This window comes from Puma concolor, chromosome B1, assembly GCF_028749965.1.
Source record: "Puma concolor isolate L17-30 chromosome B1, mPumCon1.1.hap2, whole genome shotgun sequence".
Lineage (NCBI taxonomy): Eukaryota > Metazoa > Chordata > Mammalia > Carnivora > Felidae > Puma > Puma concolor.
This window is the reverse complement of record NC_141670.1, coordinates 205,720,063-205,739,290: the sequence shown is the minus strand read 5'-3', so window position 1 is coordinate 205,739,290 and position 19,228 is coordinate 205,720,063. Positions and strand designations below refer to the sequence as shown.

Here is a 19,228-nt window from a genome sequence, read left to right as displayed (position 1 = left end):
TGTATAACCAGAAGTTAGTACCTCTTAATCCACTTCACCTATTTTCTGACCCCCAACCCCTCCCTACTCTTGTAACAAGCCTGTTTAGTGTTGGAGTCGGTGTCTGTTTTGTTGTTTCCGTTTTGTTTTGTTGTGAGTGTGTTTTGCTTTTTAGATTCCACATATGAGTGAAACCATGTGGTGTCTTTCTCTGACTGACTTGTTTTGCTTAGCATTGTCCTTTCTAGGTCCATCCACGTTGCCGCAAATGGCGAGATTCCATTCTTTCTTATGGCTGAGCAATATTCATTCTCCTGTATACACATCGCATCATCTTTATCCATTTGTCACCTATCAGTGGCTGCTTAGGTTGCTTCCCTATCTTGGCTATTATAACTAATGCCACAGTCAACAGAAGGGTGCAGATACCTCTTTGGATTGGTGTTTTCATTTTCTCCAGATAAATACCTAGAAGTGGAGTTGCTGGATCACATGGTGTTTCTATTCTTAATTTTTTGAGGAATCTCCATACTGTTTTGCACAGTGGCTGCACCAACTTACATTTCCACCAACAGTTGTACAAGGGTTCCTTTTTCTGCACATCTTCACCAACCCTTGTTTCTTGTCTTTTTGATTCTAGTCATACTGATAGGTGTGAAATGCTATCTCGTGGTGGTTTTGATGTGCATTTCCCTAATGGTTAGTGATGATGAGCATCTTTTTATGTGCCTGGTAGCCCTCTGTATGTATATGTATGTATGTACATTTGGAAAAATATCTGGGGTGCCTGGGTGGCTCAGTCAGTTAAGCGTCTGACTCTCAGTTTCAGCTCAGGTCATGATCTTATGGTTTCATAAGTTCAAGCCCTGTGTCAGGCTCTGCTTGGGATTCTGCATCTGTCAGTGCAGAGCCTGCTTGGGATTCTCTCTCTCTCTCCCTCCCTCTCTCTCTGCCCCTCCCCTGCTCACACTGTATCTGTCTCTCTCAACATAAATAAGCAAAAAAACCACAAAAATATCTGTTCAAGTTCTCTGCTCATTTTCTCATCAGGTTTTTTTTTAAACATATTTGTATAATTTAGAAAATATATTTTGATATTATCTCCTTATCTGATATATGATTTGTAAATATCTTCCATTCAGTAGGTTGCCTTTTTGTTTTGTTGATGGTTTCCTTCGCTGTGCAAAAGCTTTTTAGTTTACTATAATCCCATTGTTTATTTTAGCTTTTGTTACTCAGGAGACTGGTCTGAAAAAACATTCCTAAGACTGATGCCAAAGAGCTTACTTCCTGTGGTTTCTTCTAGGGGTTCTGTGGTTTTGGTTCTTACATTCAAGTCTTTAATCCATTTTTAAGCATCTTATTTTTTTTAATGTTTATTTATATTTAGTTTTGAGAGAGACGGGGGTCGGGGGAGATAGGGAGAGAAGGCCCATGCATGTGAGCAGGGGAATGGCAGAGAGAGAGGGAGAGAGAGAATCCCAAGCAGGCTCTGTGCTGTCAGCACAGAGCCTGATGTGGGGCTCGATCCCATGAACTGTTGAGATCATGACCTGAGCCAAGATCAAGAGTCAGACTCTTAACCAACTGAGCCACCCAGGCACCCCTCAAGTCTTTAATCCATTTTGAGTTAATTTTCGTGTATGGTAAAATGTAGTGGCCAGCTTTATTCTTCTGCATGTAGCTGTCCAGTTTTTCCAACACTATTTATTGAACAGGCTGTCTTTTCCTGGTTGTATATTCTTGCCTCCTTTGTCATAAATTAATTGATCTTATATGCATGTGTTTATCTCTGGGCTCTCTATTCTATTCCACTGATCTATGTGTCTGTTTTTATGCCAATACCATACTCTTTTGATTACCACAGCTTTGTAGTATAGTTTGAAATCAGGGAGCATGATGCCTCCAGCTTTGTTCTTCTTTCTCAAGATTGTTTTGCCTTTTCAGAGTCTTGTGTTGTTTCATACAAGTTTTAGGATTGTTTGTTCTAGTTCTGTGAAAAGAGCTATTGGTATTTCTTTAATGTTTATTTTGAGAGAGAGAATGAGAGAGAGCGAGCAAGTGAGTGTGAGTGGGAGAGGGACAGAGAGAGAGAGAGAGAGAGAGAGAGAGAGAGAATCCCAAGCAGGCCTCATGCTGTCAGTGCAGAGCCCAAAGTGGGGCTCAAACCCATGAACCATAAGATCATGACCTGAGTCAAGATCGAGAGTCAGATGCTTAATTGACTGAGCCACACAAGCACCCCAGAACTATTGGTATTTTGATAGGGATTGCATTGAATCCGTAGATTGTTTTGGGTACTGTGGGCATTTGAACAATATTAATTCTTCTAATCCATAAGGATGGAATATCTTTCCACTTATTTTTGTCTTCAGTTTGTTTCATCAATGCCTTATAGTTTTGAGAGTACAGGTCTTTCACCTCCTTGGTTAAATTTATTCCTAGGTATCTTATTCTTTTGATAAAACTGTAAATGGGATGGTTTTCTTAGTTTCTGTTTCTGATATCTTATTATTAGTGTATAAAACTGCAACCTGTTTCTGTATGTTAATTTTGTACTCTCTGATGTGACTGATACCATTGATTAGTTCTAATAGCTTTTTGGTGAAGTCTTTAAGGTTTTCAATGTGTACTATCCTGTCGTCTGCAAATAGTGAGTTTTACTTCCTCCAATTTGAGTGCCTTTTATTTCTTTTTCTTGCCTAATTGCTATGGCTAGGACTTCCAGTACTATGTTGATAAAAGTGATAAGAGTGGGTATCTCTGTCTTGTTCCTGATATTAGAAGAAAAGCTTTCAGCTTTTTATCATAGAGTATAGTATTAGCTGTGGGTTTGTCATATATGGCCTTTATTATGTTAAGGTATGTTCCTTCTATACCCACTTTATTGAGAGTTTTTTAAATCATAAATATATAGGGGCGCCTGGGTGGCGCAGTCGGTTGAGCGTCCGACTTCAGCCAGGTCACGATCTCGTGGTCCGTGAGTTCGAGCCCCGCGTCAGGCTCTGGCTGATGGCTCGGAGCCTGGAGCCTGTTTCCGATTCTGTGTCTCCCTCTCTCTCTGACCCTCCCCCGTTCATGGTCCGTCTCTCTCTGTCCCAAAAATAAATAAAAACGTTGGAAAAAAAAAAAAAAGAAAAAAAAATATATATTGAATTTTGTCAAATGTTTTTTCTGCATCTATTGAGATAATCATATGATACTTACCTTCATTTTGTTAATGTGGTATATCACCTTGATGTATTCGTGGGTATTGAACCATCCTTGCATCCCTGGAATAAATCCCACTCGATTGTGATGTATGATCCTTTTCATGTGTTGTTGAGTTTGGTTTAGTAATATTTTGTTGAGGATTTTTACATCTATGTTCATCAGGGTTATTGGCCTGTAATTTTCTCTCTCTCTCTCTCTCTCTCTCTCTCTCTTTTTTTGTAGTGTTTTTATCTGGTTTCAGGGTGTTTTTATCTGGTATCAGAATCAGGGTGATTCTGGCCTTGTAAAATGAATTTGGAAATCTTCATTCCTCTTCAATTTTTGGAAAAATTTGAGAATAGGTACTAAGTCTTCTTTAAATGTTTGGTAGAATTCACCTGTGAAGCCATGTGATCCTGGACTTTTTGTTTTTTATAGGAGTTTTTAAATTACTGCTTCAATTTCAATGCTTGTAATTGGTCTGTTCATATTTTCTATTTTTGTGTGATTCAGTCCTGAAAAGTTGGGTTTCTGGGAACTTATCCATTTCTTCTAGGCTGTCCAAATACGTTGGTGTGTAATTATTCATATTAATCTTTTATGATTCTTTGTATTTCTGTGGTGTCAGTTGTAACTTCTCTTTCATTTCTGAGTTTAAAAAAGTTAATGTATTTGTTTATTACTGACAAGTCTGGCTAGAAGTTTATTGATTTTGTTTTTTCAAAGAACCAAGTTTTAGTTTCATTGATCTTTTCTATTGTTTTTTTTTAACTCTCTATTTCATTTATTTCCACTCTGATATTTATCATTTTCTTCCTTCTACCAACTTTGAGCTTTGTTCTTTTTCTAGTTCCTTTAGATACAAAGTAACATTTTTTACTCCCTGCTTACAGTTGATCAGTGGAACCTGACCTGTACCTGTCACTCATTTCCTCCTGCTTCCCACTGCCCACCCTGACTGGCCCACGATATGATTATGTATGATGAAAGCCTAACACTTTCTATATAACTTATTGTGTATCTAGCCAACCACAAATAGTTAGAAAATAAAAAAAATTTAACTGATACCATTTATAATAGCATCAATAAATATCAAAATCTAGGCAAAAATTTAATGAAAATATGCAAGACTTCTAAACTGAGAGCTAGAAATGCTATTACAAGAAATTGAAGAAGACCAAATAATGTTCATGGATCAGAACATTCATATGAATCAACATATAAAGATATTGCTTCTCCCAAATTGATATATAGATTAAATGAATTAAATGCAGTCCTAATCAAAATCCCAGCAGGGTGTGTGTGTGTGTGTGTGTGTGTGTGTGTGTGTGCACGTGCACACGCAAATTGACCTACATACCAACAGAGAAGTGGGCAAAAAACTTGGACAGGAACTTCACACAAGAGGTTCCAAATGGATAAGTATATGAAAAACTATGAGAAGTGTCTCCTTTATTTGTATGTACAGAGAAATGCACATTAAAACCACAATAAGAGACAACTATGCCTCCACCAGCACTGACTGACGGCACAAAATGTTGGAAGGATGTGCCGCAGCAAGACCCCTCTTGCACTACTGTGGAGAGTGTCTTTAACTTGTATGCTAAACGTGGGTGTTCTACAAGTATGGACTATCAGTGCTCAATGATTAGAGAGCATAGCTTTGATAAATCGTAGTCCCAAGCGTCTTTGAAGTTTTGCCACCTACCCACTTAGCCACAGAAGGTTCTGTCCTTGCAGTACAGAACTGTTGTAAAGTCTTTGATAGGTACATGCCTGAGAAGCGCCAGATGCATGATAGGCATTTTCCTGAAGCATATAGTATTTGGGTTTTCTAAATATAAATCTAACATGGGTTATTTGAATAATGTTAGCAAATAGAGTAAATCACCAATGAATGCACAGGTTTTTGTGCTTTGTTTTTTATGCTGCTGTTGTCCTCAGGTTAGTTTGTCTTATACTTACGAGACCAAAGACTCCTTGTACTTGGTGCTGACCATTATGAATGGAGGGGACTTAAAGTATCACATTTACAACCTGGGCAACCCTGGCTTTGATGAGCAGAGAGCGATCTTCTATGCGGCCGAACTGTGCTGTGGCTTGGAGGACTTACAGAAAGAAAGAATTGTGTACAGGTAAGAACAGAACGAACTCCTGGGCCTGAGAGCCCAAGACTCCCACCCGGCTGCTGCTGACCCCTCATGAGCCTGGGCACAAGGGCTATGGGGCCCCTTGGTGGCCATTTGTAGGGTGTGGTCACTCACACCGTAGGAAATGGGGTCAGTCGGTGGGGGACCTTGGTTTTCTTTTCAGTTCTCTTCCATCTCTCGTAGGTTGGTTTTATTTGTTACGTTGATGAAATGTAGGCAGTTTTACTCATGTAAGAAGAGCCCATTTCCCAGATTCTTAGGCATCTTGAGAGCTCTATTTAAGGTTGTAGACTATGTTTCAACAAAATAGCGTACAATTAAATGCCTCAATATTTTAATATTTTGTGCCTTAGAATTCAGTAAAGAAAATTAAGTTTAATTTAATAGGTAGAATTAAATTAGTATGATCAAATATTTAGTTTTAGGGAAAGCAGTCCTTCCTTCCACCTTTAGGTGTGGAGCTCACGGGCTCTGACACCCTTCTCTACCCCTCCCTGCACAGCCCGTCCCTTCGCCTCTGTGTGGCAGTGCACCTCTACATGGAGACCATTCCCTACAGGAGTTTCTCACCGTGCCCTTTTCCTGAAATTCCCAAGGGCTCTGTGTATCCCCTGCCTTCATATTCCCCATACAGTTGGTCGTGAAATCACCCCTGAATGTTTCCCAGATCATTCTTTAGGGTCACTGGCTTAGTTTGGGTCTTCCATAGGTTACCTGGCAGGCAGACACTTATGCCAGTCTTGCCCCAGTGCCTCCTCCATGAGACCAGTGACAGGCCTTCCTGTGATGTGGATCTGATCCTGTCATGCTGTCCCTAGCTTGGACCCCTGTGGGCCTGGCTCCCCTGACCCTGTGTGACGCCCGTGTGATGCCGCTCCTCACTGACTGCTCCAACCCAGTGTCCTGCTGCTCCCCGAATGGGGACTCCCTGCCTTCGTGCTGGGCACATATTTGCAGCTCACACTCTTCTCAAGCGTCCGCAGGGCTTCATACCTTTGCACATGTGGTCTGCTTGTCGGACGCTTTTTTTCACTGTGGCCCTTCTTCCTTCACTCTGAGACACTGCTGCTCATTGTCCCAGAGTTAGCATGGCAGTGTCCCCTCCCCCTGCCCCCGAGAATGTGGCCCCGAAGAAACTGTGCTGAATCTACTCTGCCTGCGCTCTACAGATGGAACAACAAAGCCTGGATGACAGCATATCTGTTTACGACATGGTTTACCAAGTATCTGAAGCCGACTGTTCAGACCTACAGTTCAGAAAAAAAGATTACTCTCAAAATAATACTGCTCATTGACATTGTACCCAGTCACCCAAGAGCTCTGGTGATGTAAAGCGAGATGAATGTTTTCATGCCTGCTAACAGACCATCCATTCTGCAGCCCGTGGTGCAAGGAATAATTTTGACTTTGAAGTCTTATTTAAGAAATAAATTTCATAAGGTTGTAGATGTCATAAATAGTGATTCCTCTGATGGATCTGGGCAAATTGAAAACCTGGAAATGACTCACCATTCTAGATGCCATTAAGAATATTCATGGTTCATGGAAGAGGTCATGATATCAATATTAACAGGAGTTTGGGAGAAGTGGGTTCCAGCCCTCATGCAGGACTTTGAGGGGTTCAAGACTCCGTGGAGAAGTCACTGCAGATGGGGTGGAAACAGCAAGAGAACTATGATCAGGGGCTGAATGGCTGCGATCTCAGGGTCAAACTTGAACGGATGAGGAGCGCTTCCTACGGAGGAGCAAAGAAAGTGGTTTCTTGAGATGGACTCTGCTCCTGGTGAAGATGCCGTGAAGATGGTTGGAATGACAACCATCTAAATGGGATTTAGAATATGGCATAAACGTAGTTCATAAAGAGCGGCAGGGTTTGAAGGGACTGACTCCAATTTTGAAAGAAGTTGTACCGTGGGTAGAATGCTGTCAGATGCATCACGTGCCACAGAGAAATCTTTTGGGAAAGGAAGAGGCGGCAAATTTATTCTCTTGTTTTGAGAAACTGCCACAGACACCCCAACCTTCAGCAACCAGGACCCTGATCAGTCAGCAGCAGTCTGCGTCAAGGCAAGACCCTCCACCAGCAAAAAGGTTGCAGCTCGCTGAAAGCTCGGATGATGATTAGCAATATTTTTTTTTTAATTTTTTAACCTTTATTTATTTATTTTTTTTTTTTTTCAACGTTTATTTATTTTTGGGACAGAGAGAGACAGAGCATGAACGGGGGAGGGGCAGAGAGAGAGGGAGACACAGAATCGGAAACAGGCTCCAGGCTCTGAGCCATCAGCCCAGAGCCTGACGCGGGGCTCGAACTCACGGACCGCGAGATTGTGACCTGGCTGAAGTCGGACGCTTAACCGACAGCGCCACCCAGGCGCCCCATAACCTTTATTTATTTTTGAGACAGAGAGAGACAGAGCATGAATGGGGGAGGGGCAGAGAGAGAGGGAGACACAGAATCGGAAGCAGGCTCCAGGCTCCGAGCCACCAGCCCAGAGCCCGATGCGGGGCTCGAACTCACGGACCGCGAGATCGTGACCTGAGCCGAAGTCGGATGCTGAACTGACTGAGCCACCCAGGCGCCCCAATAAAGTATTTTTTTAATTGAGGGATTCATTGTTTTTTTTAGACATAACACTGTTGCACATTTAATAGATTATAGTACAGTGTAGACATAAATGTTATGTGCACTGGGAAACCAAAACACTCATTTGACTTGTTTTATTGTGAGAGTCCCTTGATTGTGGTGGTCTGGGGCCAAACTGCCGTGTCTCTGAGGTGTGCATTACTGGATTGGCTAGAAACGAGCCTTTCTATGAACCCAACCTTTCACCTCAGGCTTCCCCTTGCCCTCCGACAGAGCAGGTGAAAGGCGTGGGTTGGCCGGCACTTACCGGGAACTGGAATACCTGTCTCCTCCTCTGCTGTGTCCACAACACCTGCCATCGGGAGGTGCCCACTAAGTGTTTGCTGAATGAATGACTGATGGCATTCAGCCTCTGCTGGTACCTTCCCCTCCTCTTTTAAGCTAAGGACCTGTAAAGCACTGCTTGCATTCTTCAGAAGAAAGGTTTTTGTGGCCTACTTCTTGTCAGAGATTGCCTCTTGACAACCTTGATCAGACCAGGTGGCAGAAAGATGACCTTCCTTTTTGCAGAGGGACAGTACAAATAAAAATGCTTTACTATTTCAAGTCTAAGGTCAGAAGAGAGGAGACACTCAGGTTGGGCTTTAGACCAGCCTTAGGGTGTAGCATGTTAGCGGTCAGAATTCAGAGCCTGGGGGCCACCTCACCCTCCTCCGCAGGAGCTTCCCCCGAGGGTGCCAGGCCTTCCGCGGGCCTCTCACCGAACTGGAAATAGCAGGACGGATGCTGCAGCCTAATGGGCTCCTGGAATTCTCTCTACCAGAAGTGCTTTAAGTCGGGGAAGGCTTCCCAGAGGGGCTGGGACTCACCAGGCAGCTTGGGTAGATGGCTAAGATCTGGGCAGAGGGAGAAGGGGTCGTTCTTCCAGGGAGATGAGCGTTGTGTTTGCATTCTGGAGAAAGTGGGCAGAGGAGTCCATGGAAACCAGAGCAGTCCTAAAGAGAGGAGGAAGGGAGAAGCAAACATGCTGGCTTTTGGGGTGCCTGGGGAGCTCAGGCGTTAAGCATTTGACTTTGGCTCAGGTCATGATCTCACGGTTCACGAGTTTGAGTTCCACATCAGGTGAGCTCGAGCCTCACTTTGGGTGAGTCCTGCTTCTCTCTCCCCTCTCTCTCTTCCTCTGCCCCTCCTGGGATTCTCTCTCTCTCTCTCTCTCTGCCCCTTGCTCACTTGCTCCCTCTCTGTCTCAAACAAAAAACATGTTGGCTTTCTGTTGCCTGCCAGGCCCTAGGCTGTGCCTGTTTGTATCTGTTATTTTTTTGGAAAAGGTTAAGAAGTTGCTAAAGGGCCATAGCATTGTTGAGGTCTTTTGCTGCAGATGTAATTTTCCTGGAGTATTTCGTCTTGTTTGTCTGTAGTCCTCCACTTTTTGTTCCCATAAAATGCCTGAAACAGCGTAACAACAAGCCACAAGCGAAGCGCCAGACTCAGTGTGGCCCAGGAGCACCCCTGGGGCTGGGCTGCTGCATAGCACTCGGGAGGCGGACAGCAGGGGTGAGTAGCATGGTTGTGTGGTTTTCCCGTGTAGTTGTGTCATACCTTTAGATACCTCTACTTACATCATGGCTTTGTCTAAACTGTCCAATGACAAAAAGCAGGTGAATGAAAGAAAGTGTAGATGTAATCTTGAGAGATATGTGATACTTTTGAGTGTGCAGCCTTACCTTCAGTTAAGAAGTCAACGGTTTAATTAAAACAAAACAACGATAGGGGCACCTGGGTGGCTCAGTCGGTTGAGCTTTCGACTTCGGCCCAGGTCACGATCCTTGCGGTTTGTGAGTTCGGCCCCGCGTCAGGCTCTGTGCTGACAGCTCGGAGCCTGGAGCCCGCTTCGGATTCTCTGCCTCCCTCTCTCTCTGCCCCTCCCTCCGGACACGCTCTGTCTCTCTCTGTCTCTCCAAGATGAATAAAGGTTAAAAAAATTAAACAAAAAACCAGAACAACAATTAAGGTATTTGTGTGTGCACGCGTTTTAAGTCCAGCTGAGAACTTTCACTCGCAAACTCTCGTGCGACTTTTTTGCCTGTTCATTATGCAGACATGTGAAGGGGACCGCGGGCCTTCGGGGTTTTGAACGTCCTTTAAAAGTTAACTTAAGAACATAGTTTCTACAAAATCAGATGAACTAAAGTGCTTTTAGCTAGGAACACACTCCATGGGTCCATGCCCTGACACCACCTGAATACTAACGTGCAGACATAACTAATTCCTTATTAAACAGCACTTGGGTTTCTGGGTAGTGTGGTTGACCCTTGAGCAGCCTGGAGGTTGGGGCATTGACTCCCTTGCAGTCAAAAATCCACAGAAGACTTTTGACTCCCCCCAAACTTAACCTACTCATAATTTACTCTTGACTGGAAGCCTTACTGATGACAAAAACTGTCGATTAACATATATTTTGTATGTTATGTGTATTCTACCTTATTTGCTTACAGAAAAGCAAGCTAGAGAAAAGGAAATGTTAGTAAGAAAATCATAAGGGGAACATACATTTACAGCACTAGACTGTAAGAAAATCCATGAGTAAGGGGACCCATGTTATTCAAGGACCAGCTATGCTTTGTTTCCATGTAAAAGCTTTTCCCAAGACCAACCTACTAGCAGCTGGATACAGAGAACAACCTTCTCTGTGTTCTTCAGCCTCTCTGGGGATGGCAGATTCTGCTTGCTATCGTTTGGGTAGTGTAATTTCTCTTAAATTACAAGAATTATTTTACATAACAATGTATAGTCTGTATGCAGGTGAATATGGCAAAAGGCTATGAAAATTTTAATGAGTTACCTTTTTAAAATGTTTTCAATTTTGCCACTATGGAAAACAGTACGGAGGTGCCTCAAAATATTAAAACTAAAACTACCATATAACATAGCAGTTTCACTTCTTTTTTTTTTTTAAGTTTTTTTTTTTTAATGTTTATTTATTTTTGAGGCAGAGAGAGACAGAGCATGAACGGGGGAGGGTCAGAGAGAGAGGGAGACACAGAATCCGAAGCAGGCTCCAGGCTCTGAGCCATCAGCCCAGAGCCCGACGCGGGGCTCGAACTCACGGACCGTGAGATCATGACCTGAGCCGAAGTCGGACGCCTAACCGACTGAGCCACCCAGGCGCCCCACTTCTTCTTTTTTTTTTTTTTTTAATTTTATTTTTAATTTTTTAAAAAATTTACATCCAAATTAGTTAGCATATAACGCAACAATGATTTCAGGAGTAGATTCCTTAGTTTCCCTTACCCATTAGCCCATCCCCCCTCCCACATCCCCTCCAGCAACCCTTTGTTTCTTCTCTATATTTAAGAGTGTCTTCTGTTTTGTCCCTCTCCCTGTTTTTATATTATTTTTGCTTCCCTTCCCTTATGTTCATCTGTTTTGTATCTTAAAGTCCTCATATGAGTGAAGTCATATATTTGTCTTACTCTGACCGACCAATTTCGCTTAGCATAATACCCTCTGGTTCCATCCATGTCATTGCAAATGGCAAGATTTCATTCTAAACCACGTTTCCTTTACTAATCCTCACAAAACTAAAAGTAGTTATTAAATCAGGATGATTTCTACAGTTTTATTTTATAATAAACAAGTTTAACAACTTAAACTTGCAGTACATGTCCTTTCACTTCGTTTCCACGTATCACTGTTTTTAAAGAAAACCACTCCCTATGATATGAATAACAAAAGATGCTGCTGGATATGGTCAAGATATATACTAATAACACTTATTTGTACAACACATAGCATTTTCAGAGCACTTTGGCATACACTGTAATTTACCGTCTCAATAATTTTGAGGGATCATGTCTATTTACAGATTAAGAGAGATTGTCTCTTGTCGTGTTCTATCCTTTGTGCCTCACTCTTTCCCATAACAGGAGGGAAAACCTGAATCTTAACCTGTTTTGTTGTTTTGTTACATTTCTCAAGAAAGTTGACTCTGCCTTAATTAAGCAAGATGAAATTTCCACCTGTCAGGAATGCTGTAGTTAGAAATTGTTAAGGGAAATGGATGTTTAGTTGCGCATTGGATTTCTTTTTCTAGTGAATGAGTTGTGGATTGAAAAACAGATGATATTATTCACCGTAAGGAGAAGGCAGTTGGTGTGCAGGAGAGTAATGGTGGGAAGGAAAGAGTTTGGACCTACACTTTTCCAGTAGTGAATTGGCCCATACAGGCCATTAGTACAGATTATTGCTATCACGTTAGATTTTTCAGTAGCAGGAAGGATCATTCAGTCATTCCAGAAATGTATATTGAGTCCCAGATGTACACACACTTCTTAGTTGCATGCTAGAAGCACACTCCGGGGAACAGATTGGATTTTGAAGTCCTTGTGCTCAGGAAGCTTATAACCAAGAGGCTAGAAGGGTAGTGTGCAAATACACACATAAACAGAGATATAACTACCATTTACAAGAAGCGCTTCAAAGGATAATCTCTTGTTTCCATTGGTTTTGAAACATGGAAGTTAATTTAAAGTGAGAATGGCAGATCTTAATGTTTAAAAGAACTATTAACCTGCATGTGACCCACATCCTTCCAGATTGGACATTTCTGCCTCATAGCAGTATCTGTCTCTAAGGACAATAGCAACTAAATAGATCCATTCTCTGGAGGCTGTCTTGGACAGGTGAGCTTTTCTGAAGTGGGGGGCATGGTGGCATGACAGGGGATGGGGACGGACCTTAGAATGTTGCCCTGAGGCTCATGAGCCCCACTACCTTGAAGAACGTTTAAGGGAACTCTAGGGAACGAGCCAAAGTTATTTTTGCCTTTGTTTCCTTACTCTCCCCCTTCCCTGATGGAGAACATCGCTCCTGATGCCTTCTGATCGGGGTGGAGCTGTTTCCCAAGACCACCATCTGTTTAGACTGTACTGAAGATCCAGCGTTGCCAGGGTTTAGGAAACCCTCACCTGTGGCCGGGCCAGCCCTTGCCATTCTCTTCACCTGACTCTCACAGTGTGCCCAGCAGATCGCTCACCCACGGCCTCACTCCCCAGGAGAGGCCGGCTACATGGCAGGACCTGGCAGGGAGTGAGGTGTCTTCCACCAGGAAGACAGAGGGTCATCGGGGGAAAGCAGGGCACTGGGATGTGGACAAGGGAGGAAGTCACCGGATGAGCCGTTCAAGCCTCAGCCTCCAGAAATCAACTTAACGCCTCAGTAACAGGCTGAGAAATGTGATCCAGATGGCAAATATGTCTTTAACAAGAAGAGGATGGACATAAAGCCAGAAAATGAGTTTCTGGCCCCAGAGCATGGAGGTGTAAGATCACTCTTAAATGGCTGGGAGCCCAACGAATTATATGCAAGCTATACCCAAGTCAGCAGGCTGTGTGTGTGTGTGGAGGGGGGGGGGGTGTTGTACAAATGTAAGAAGACGACCTCACTTGTTTTTAACCTCCGCCTTGGACCCTCCTGTACATGCTGACGTCAGCGTGTGTTCCTGGCTCCAAAAGCAGCTGAAAAGATCACTAGGAAACCCCTCCCCGGGCAGGTGAGGAAGCCAAGCCCTGGAGGCCGAGTGAGTGGCCAGTGATGAGGCAGTGCTCAGTGTCCTTCAGTGTCCTCCACACCCCATGCCCCAACTTGGAGATGCGTGAAGACAGCCATTAAGTTGACTAAAAGCCTGGAGAAATCGTTTTTGGAGGAAGGTGGGAGAAACAACACGTTGTGGCCTAAAGCGTGGCAGCGGATTGCTCATATGCGCGCAGCTTACAGCGGGTGTGTGCGGGAGAAGCGGGTGGTCTGGGGCCTGTTCCAGCTTGTCCTTGAGCGTCCCTGTGACACCTGTGCTTTGCACGTCCTCGAGACTCACATTCTGCCCACAGCTACTTCACAGATCTTGTGGCCCCGACAGGAGGTGGTGCCTGTGCCGTGGGTAAGCACAGTCGTGGTGTGTGTGGGTAGTGAGCTGACCCGAAGGCCGCCTCTACTGTTAACTCCTTTGGGAGACGGATACAGCACACTTCCTTTCGGAGCGAGCGGACTGGCTGTGCACGGTGGCCCCAAGTGTGCGCTGCTGAGCTGTGCCCCGGGGTGGGGTCGGGAGGTCTCAGGCGGGGCCCCAGCTTGTATTGTGACCAGTTCTGCAGGGAGCAGTGAGGCTTGGGAAGTCCCCAGAGGAGGTTCTAGTAATTTGGGTGGGCAGGTATTGTGGTGGTGATGAGTGTAAATTTACGTAACCAAGGAGGCTATGGAAGTTTCGTGTCAAGGAAGACTCCTTTTCTTAAAAATAACATTTATTAGGATTTTTTTTTTAAACAGAAAAGAATAAAGGAAAAAACAAAAATGTTCATCATTCCGCCCAGATAATGCAAGAGCATATGCATGGGGCTAGAAAAGGCAAACACAGGGGTGCCTGGGGGGCTCAGTAGTTTAAGCGTCAGACTCTTGATTTCAGCTCAGGTCACAATCTCACAGTTCTTGAGTTTGAGCCCCATGTTGGGTTCTACGCTTACCCGACTGAGCCACCCAGGCGCCCCTAAGTAAATAAAATTTTAAAAAAAGAAAAGAAGGGGCGCCTGGGTGGCTCAGTCGGTTGAGCACCTGACTCAGGTCACGTTCTTGCGGTCTGTGAGTTCGAGCCCCGCGTCGGGCTCTGTGCTGACAGCTCAGAGCCTGGAGCCTGCTTCCGATTCTGTGTCTTCCTTCCCCTCTGCCCCTCCCCCACTCATGCTCTGTCTCTCCCTGTCTCAGAAATAAATAAACATTAAAAAAAATTTTTTTTGTTTTAAATAAAAAAAGAAAAGAAAATGCAAACACAGAAGGCCCCCACGCCTCTGCCACTGGTCTCTGTCCCTAGGGAGACCGTTACCACAGTGGCCTGGGTGTTGCTACAGGAAATGTTTCTCTGCAGCTTCTTCTCTCCCTGGGCTTGGAACCAGGTAACCTCTCTCCTTTCCCAGGGCTGTGGGAGTTGGCCTGAGCAGGTTTTACAGGAAGTGCGGCCTGTGGGCCTTGTGGGCAGTGCTCTCACTTCAGCTGCTCCTGGTTCTGCGGGGCCTCTCTCTACAGAGCTTTCTGGAGGCCAGCCGCTTCCAGCCACCATTGCTCTCACTAGCTTACTGTCTGTCCATCTGTCCTGCTGCTTCTGCCTCCTCTGTAGGTTCTAGTCATTTGGCCACAGATCAGGGGTGATGCTCAGGGCACACAGTGTTGTGATAGGGCCATACTGGAAATCAGAGTTAAATGTAAATCCTTTGAAAAATAAAATTTTGGGGGCTCCTGGGTGGCTCAGTTGGTTGAGCACCCGACTTCGGCTCAGATCATGATCTCGTGGTCTGTGAGTTTGAGCCCCACGTCGGGCTCCGTGCTGACAGCTCACAGCCTGGAGCCTGCTTCCGATTCTGTGTCTCCCTCTCTCTGCCCCTGGCTTATTCATGCTCTGTTGCTCCTTCTCTCTCTGTCAAACATAAATTAAAAAAAAAATTTAAAAATTTAAAAAAAAAAGAAAAAGAAAATTTTTTCTCTCTAAGGGAAGAAACAAACAAGCAGCAGCTTGAAATATTACTTTTAAGATATCTTAGTCTTTCGTGATCTATATTTATTCAAAGTTTGTGGTATTCCCCACCTCCCCTTCACAACGAACTACCAATAACAGTCACTGCTGTTGGTTACCTGTTTCCCGCTGCAAGGCCTGAGCTCCCCAACCCTGCCTTGCCGGGAAGCGGGTGGGTGTGGATGGCGCTGTGAGGGGAGGACACCGAGACCTAGGGCGGTTAAGGCCACGCAGCGGAGAAGTGGCAGACCGTGCCTGTCTGACCCCCAGAGCTGAGTTCTTCCGGTACGGGGGATTTTCACTTGTTGATGTTTTAAAAAGTACGTTAATGATAAGAGAAACAGCCAAGTTTATTATGGACTAATTCCTTGCTGACCTTCCATTAGATCCGCGGGCCTGTGCAGAGCGGTTCGCACACCGCTGGCACATGCATGGTGTTGGCCAAGATGAAGCCTCTGTGGGGTCCTCATCCTTCCCGGCGACAGCGTGAAGGGCTCATGAGCTGACCCACAGAGGGTGGTCTTGTCATCTCCCGTTCTTGCTGCTGCTCAGAGTAGAGACATCTGTGGTCATTTCTGCTGGGTGCTGAGGAGTCACAGTGTCGCCTTGTGAATAACTGAGCTTTTTGTTGTTGTCCCTTCCTTTGTAGAGACTTAAAGCCTGAGAATATCCTCCTCGATGACATTGGTAAGTGAGTGAGCTTTTCACGTCTAACGCATAAGGCTTTGTTAGGAGGGACCTGGCTACAGAGACTTAATGTGCGTTTAGCCCCTTATCGCAGAACAGAAACAACACCAGAAAGAGAAACTCATTGGTACATGTTCTTTTCAAAATCTAACAGAGATAATAACATTGTCGTTCCCCCGTATTTAGGCAAGAAGCAGAGACGGTCATAATTTTCCGTTAATAATTGAGTTCTAGAAGCATATTAAAATAAATTCAAAAGTAAGAACATTTTCCTCTGCCCGTATCTTGCTTTTTCCCTTGGAGGGGTATATCTTTGCCCTCGTAAATACTGGCCCGCTGCCCTTGCCTTAGGCTTCTTTCACAGAGCAGGAGCGCAGGTGGCTGGTTGGGGACCCTGTGAGCACAGGTGGGGAATGGCCCTTCTGGACCGGCTCATTGTCATCAGCAGGTGCCCCTCCTCAGTTCTCAGGGTGATGGCTGCACTGGGAAATGCCTTCTGGCCCTTAACCCGCGGTTCACTGTGCTGTGCTGCTGACCAGCGGGGTGTGAAAGTGGCTTTGAAAACAGAGGATGTACTCTGTGTGGAAACGGGAAGTGATCTCCAAGATACAGCATTCCCTGGAAAGAAGTGAGGTCAAGAACAGCATAGAGTGTGCTGCCTTTTGTGTAAAACGAGAGGGGAAGTAATGTGTATTTGTATTTGCTTTATACGTACAGACCTGAAGAAACACAAAAGAAGAGTCATAAGAAACTGTTAAGAGTGCAGATAGCCTAGGGGGAGCAGGGTTTCCACCGACACTAATGCCCTTTTATATTTTTCAGTATGTAATTCAGTTTCTGCAAAAGAACCCACAACATGCTGGGATTCTTATTGGAATGGTGTTGGATCTATAGAAACTTTGTGGAGAACTGACATCTTAACAATATTAAATCATTCCGTTTAAGAAAATAGTATATAATCCCGTATATTTGGGGCTCGTTTAGTTTCTCTCCACATTATTTTGTGATTCTGTTCGTTGTAGCACCATGTGAGTACATTCGTTATTCAGAAGTCATTTGTTTGTATTCCTTTTTTTTTTTTTTTAACGTTTATTTATTTTTGAGACAGAGTGAGACAGAGCATGAACGGGGGAGGGACAGAGAGAGAGGGAGACACAGAATCGGAAGCAGGCTCCAGGCTCTGAGCCGTCAGCCCAGAGCCCGACGCGAGGCTCGAACTCACGGACCTCGAGATCGTGACCTGGCTGAAGTCGGACGCTTAACCGACTGAGCCACCCAGGTGCCCCTGTTTGTATTACTTTTAAGTGGACTCAGTGAAACTCCACGGAGATGTTTGTAGTTCTTTCTGTGCATCGCTCCCTCCTCTCCAGGACTTTCCCCCACAAATTTGAGCCGACCTGTCTTCCCTCAGTTCTAATCTCTGTCTTCTTAATTTAGCAACACCACCTGTTCTGTGTAGGCTCCTTCTTGCAGTGCTGGGATCCGGAAGCGGCTCCTGGTCCGGGAGGACGGCAGGACCCAGCTGTCTTGTTTCTCTCCTGTCGGGAAGCACCATCCCTGGCTACCGTAGACCCAATGCCGAACAGTGTATTGGGGCCATTTTTTAATTATTTCTGATTGAAGAGCAAGTGTTCCATCAGTTACCCCTTGTTGGTTGGAGGCAGAAGTTCCGGACATTCTTAGTGTAACTTCCGTACATTCCGGTGGGGTCTAGTTGTACGTATCGGGGTATCCTTTTTCAGTATCACGTTGTGGTTTTCACTGTAAGGGTCGTACACATTTTTGCTATTTGATGTTCTTTAATGGTATTGTTTTTAAAACTTCTATTTGCTTGTTGCTGGTATTTAGAAATCTAATTTCCCCTATTATTTGCATTTTACATTACTGTCTGATACACTGTTAAAATCGAACCAATATCAGTACATTATCATTAACAAAAATCCATGGTTTACTTTAAGGCTCGTTCTCTGGGTTGCACATTGTGTGGGTCTTGACAAAGGTGTGATGACATATGTCCACCCTTACTGTATCACACCGAGTAGTTTCACAACCTGAACGTCCCCTGTGTATCACATATCCAGCCCTCCTACCCTCCTTCCAAGCCTGGCAACCACCCATCTCTACTCACTCTGTCGTTTTGCCTTTTCCAGAAAGTCATAGACTTGGAGTCGTTCAGTGTCTAGTCTTTGCAGACTGGCTTCTTTCACTTAGCAATACACATTTAAGGTTTCTCCAGGTCTACGCTGGAGGGCTCATGTCTTTTTACTGCTGAATAATATTCCGCGGTCCGGATGCACCAGAGTTTATTTGTCCATCACCTGCTAAGGACATCTTGGTTGCTTCCAAGTTTGGGGAATTAGGAATAAATCTGCTCTACACATCCACATGCAAGTTTTCGTGTGGACGGAAGTTTTCAACACCGTTGAGCATATACCAAGGAGTGTGATTTCTGAATCAGACAGTAAGAGTATGTTTAGTTTTGTAAGAAACTGACAAACCATCTCCCAAAGCGGCCGCACCTGTGATCCTGCGTTCCCGCCAGCTGTGACGGGGGGGGGGGGGGGGGGGGGGGGTTCCTGTCGCTCTGCGTCCTGGTCAGCATGTGGTGGGGTCAGAGTCCTGGATCTGGCGGTTCTAAAAGGTGTGCAGTGGAGTCTCAGTGTTGTTTTAATTTGCAGTTCCCTAGTGACGTATGGTGTTGACCATCTCTTCTTATGCTCATCTCCCATTTGCGTATTTTCGTTATGAGGTGTCTGTTCAGGTCTTTTGTCCATTGAAAAAATTGGGTTGTTTCTTTTCATACTGTTAAGCTTTAAAAGTTCTCTATGGGGGCACCTGGGTGGCTCAGTCAGTAGCTCAGGGGTAGCCTTCTAACATATCACCTCTAAGTACGAAATTTGCTGTAGTATTTTTGTAGATACTCTTGGTCAGATTTAAGAATTTTACTTTTTGGGGCACCTGGGTGGCTCAGCCGGTTGAGCGTCCAACTTCAGCTGGGGTCATGATCTCACCTCATGGTTTGTGAATTCAAGCCCCGAGTCAGGCTCTGTGCTAACAGCTAGGAGCCTGGAGCCTTCT

At 44.6% G+C, this 19,228-nt stretch overlaps 1 protein-coding gene across 15 annotated transcripts in view; it reads left to right on the top strand.

The window, feature by feature from the left end:
- The window catches only part of GRK4 (G protein-coupled receptor kinase 4), a 101,238-nt gene that overhangs the window by 60,236 nt on the left and 21,774 nt on the right, over positions 1-19,228 (top strand). For 12 of the 15 annotated variants that reach the window (XM_086705574.1, XM_086705582.1, XM_086705575.1 and 9 more), the window contains 2 exons: positions 5,077-5,306; positions 16,113-16,150. In XM_086705574.1, coding sequence (XP_086561700.1) covers positions 5,077-5,306; positions 16,113-16,150 — 268 coding nt within the window. The remainder of the gene's footprint in view (positions 1-5,076; positions 5,307-16,112; positions 16,151-19,228) is intronic. The other 3 variants (XM_086705581.1, XM_086705580.1, XM_086705571.1) reach the window with 1 other exon arrangement.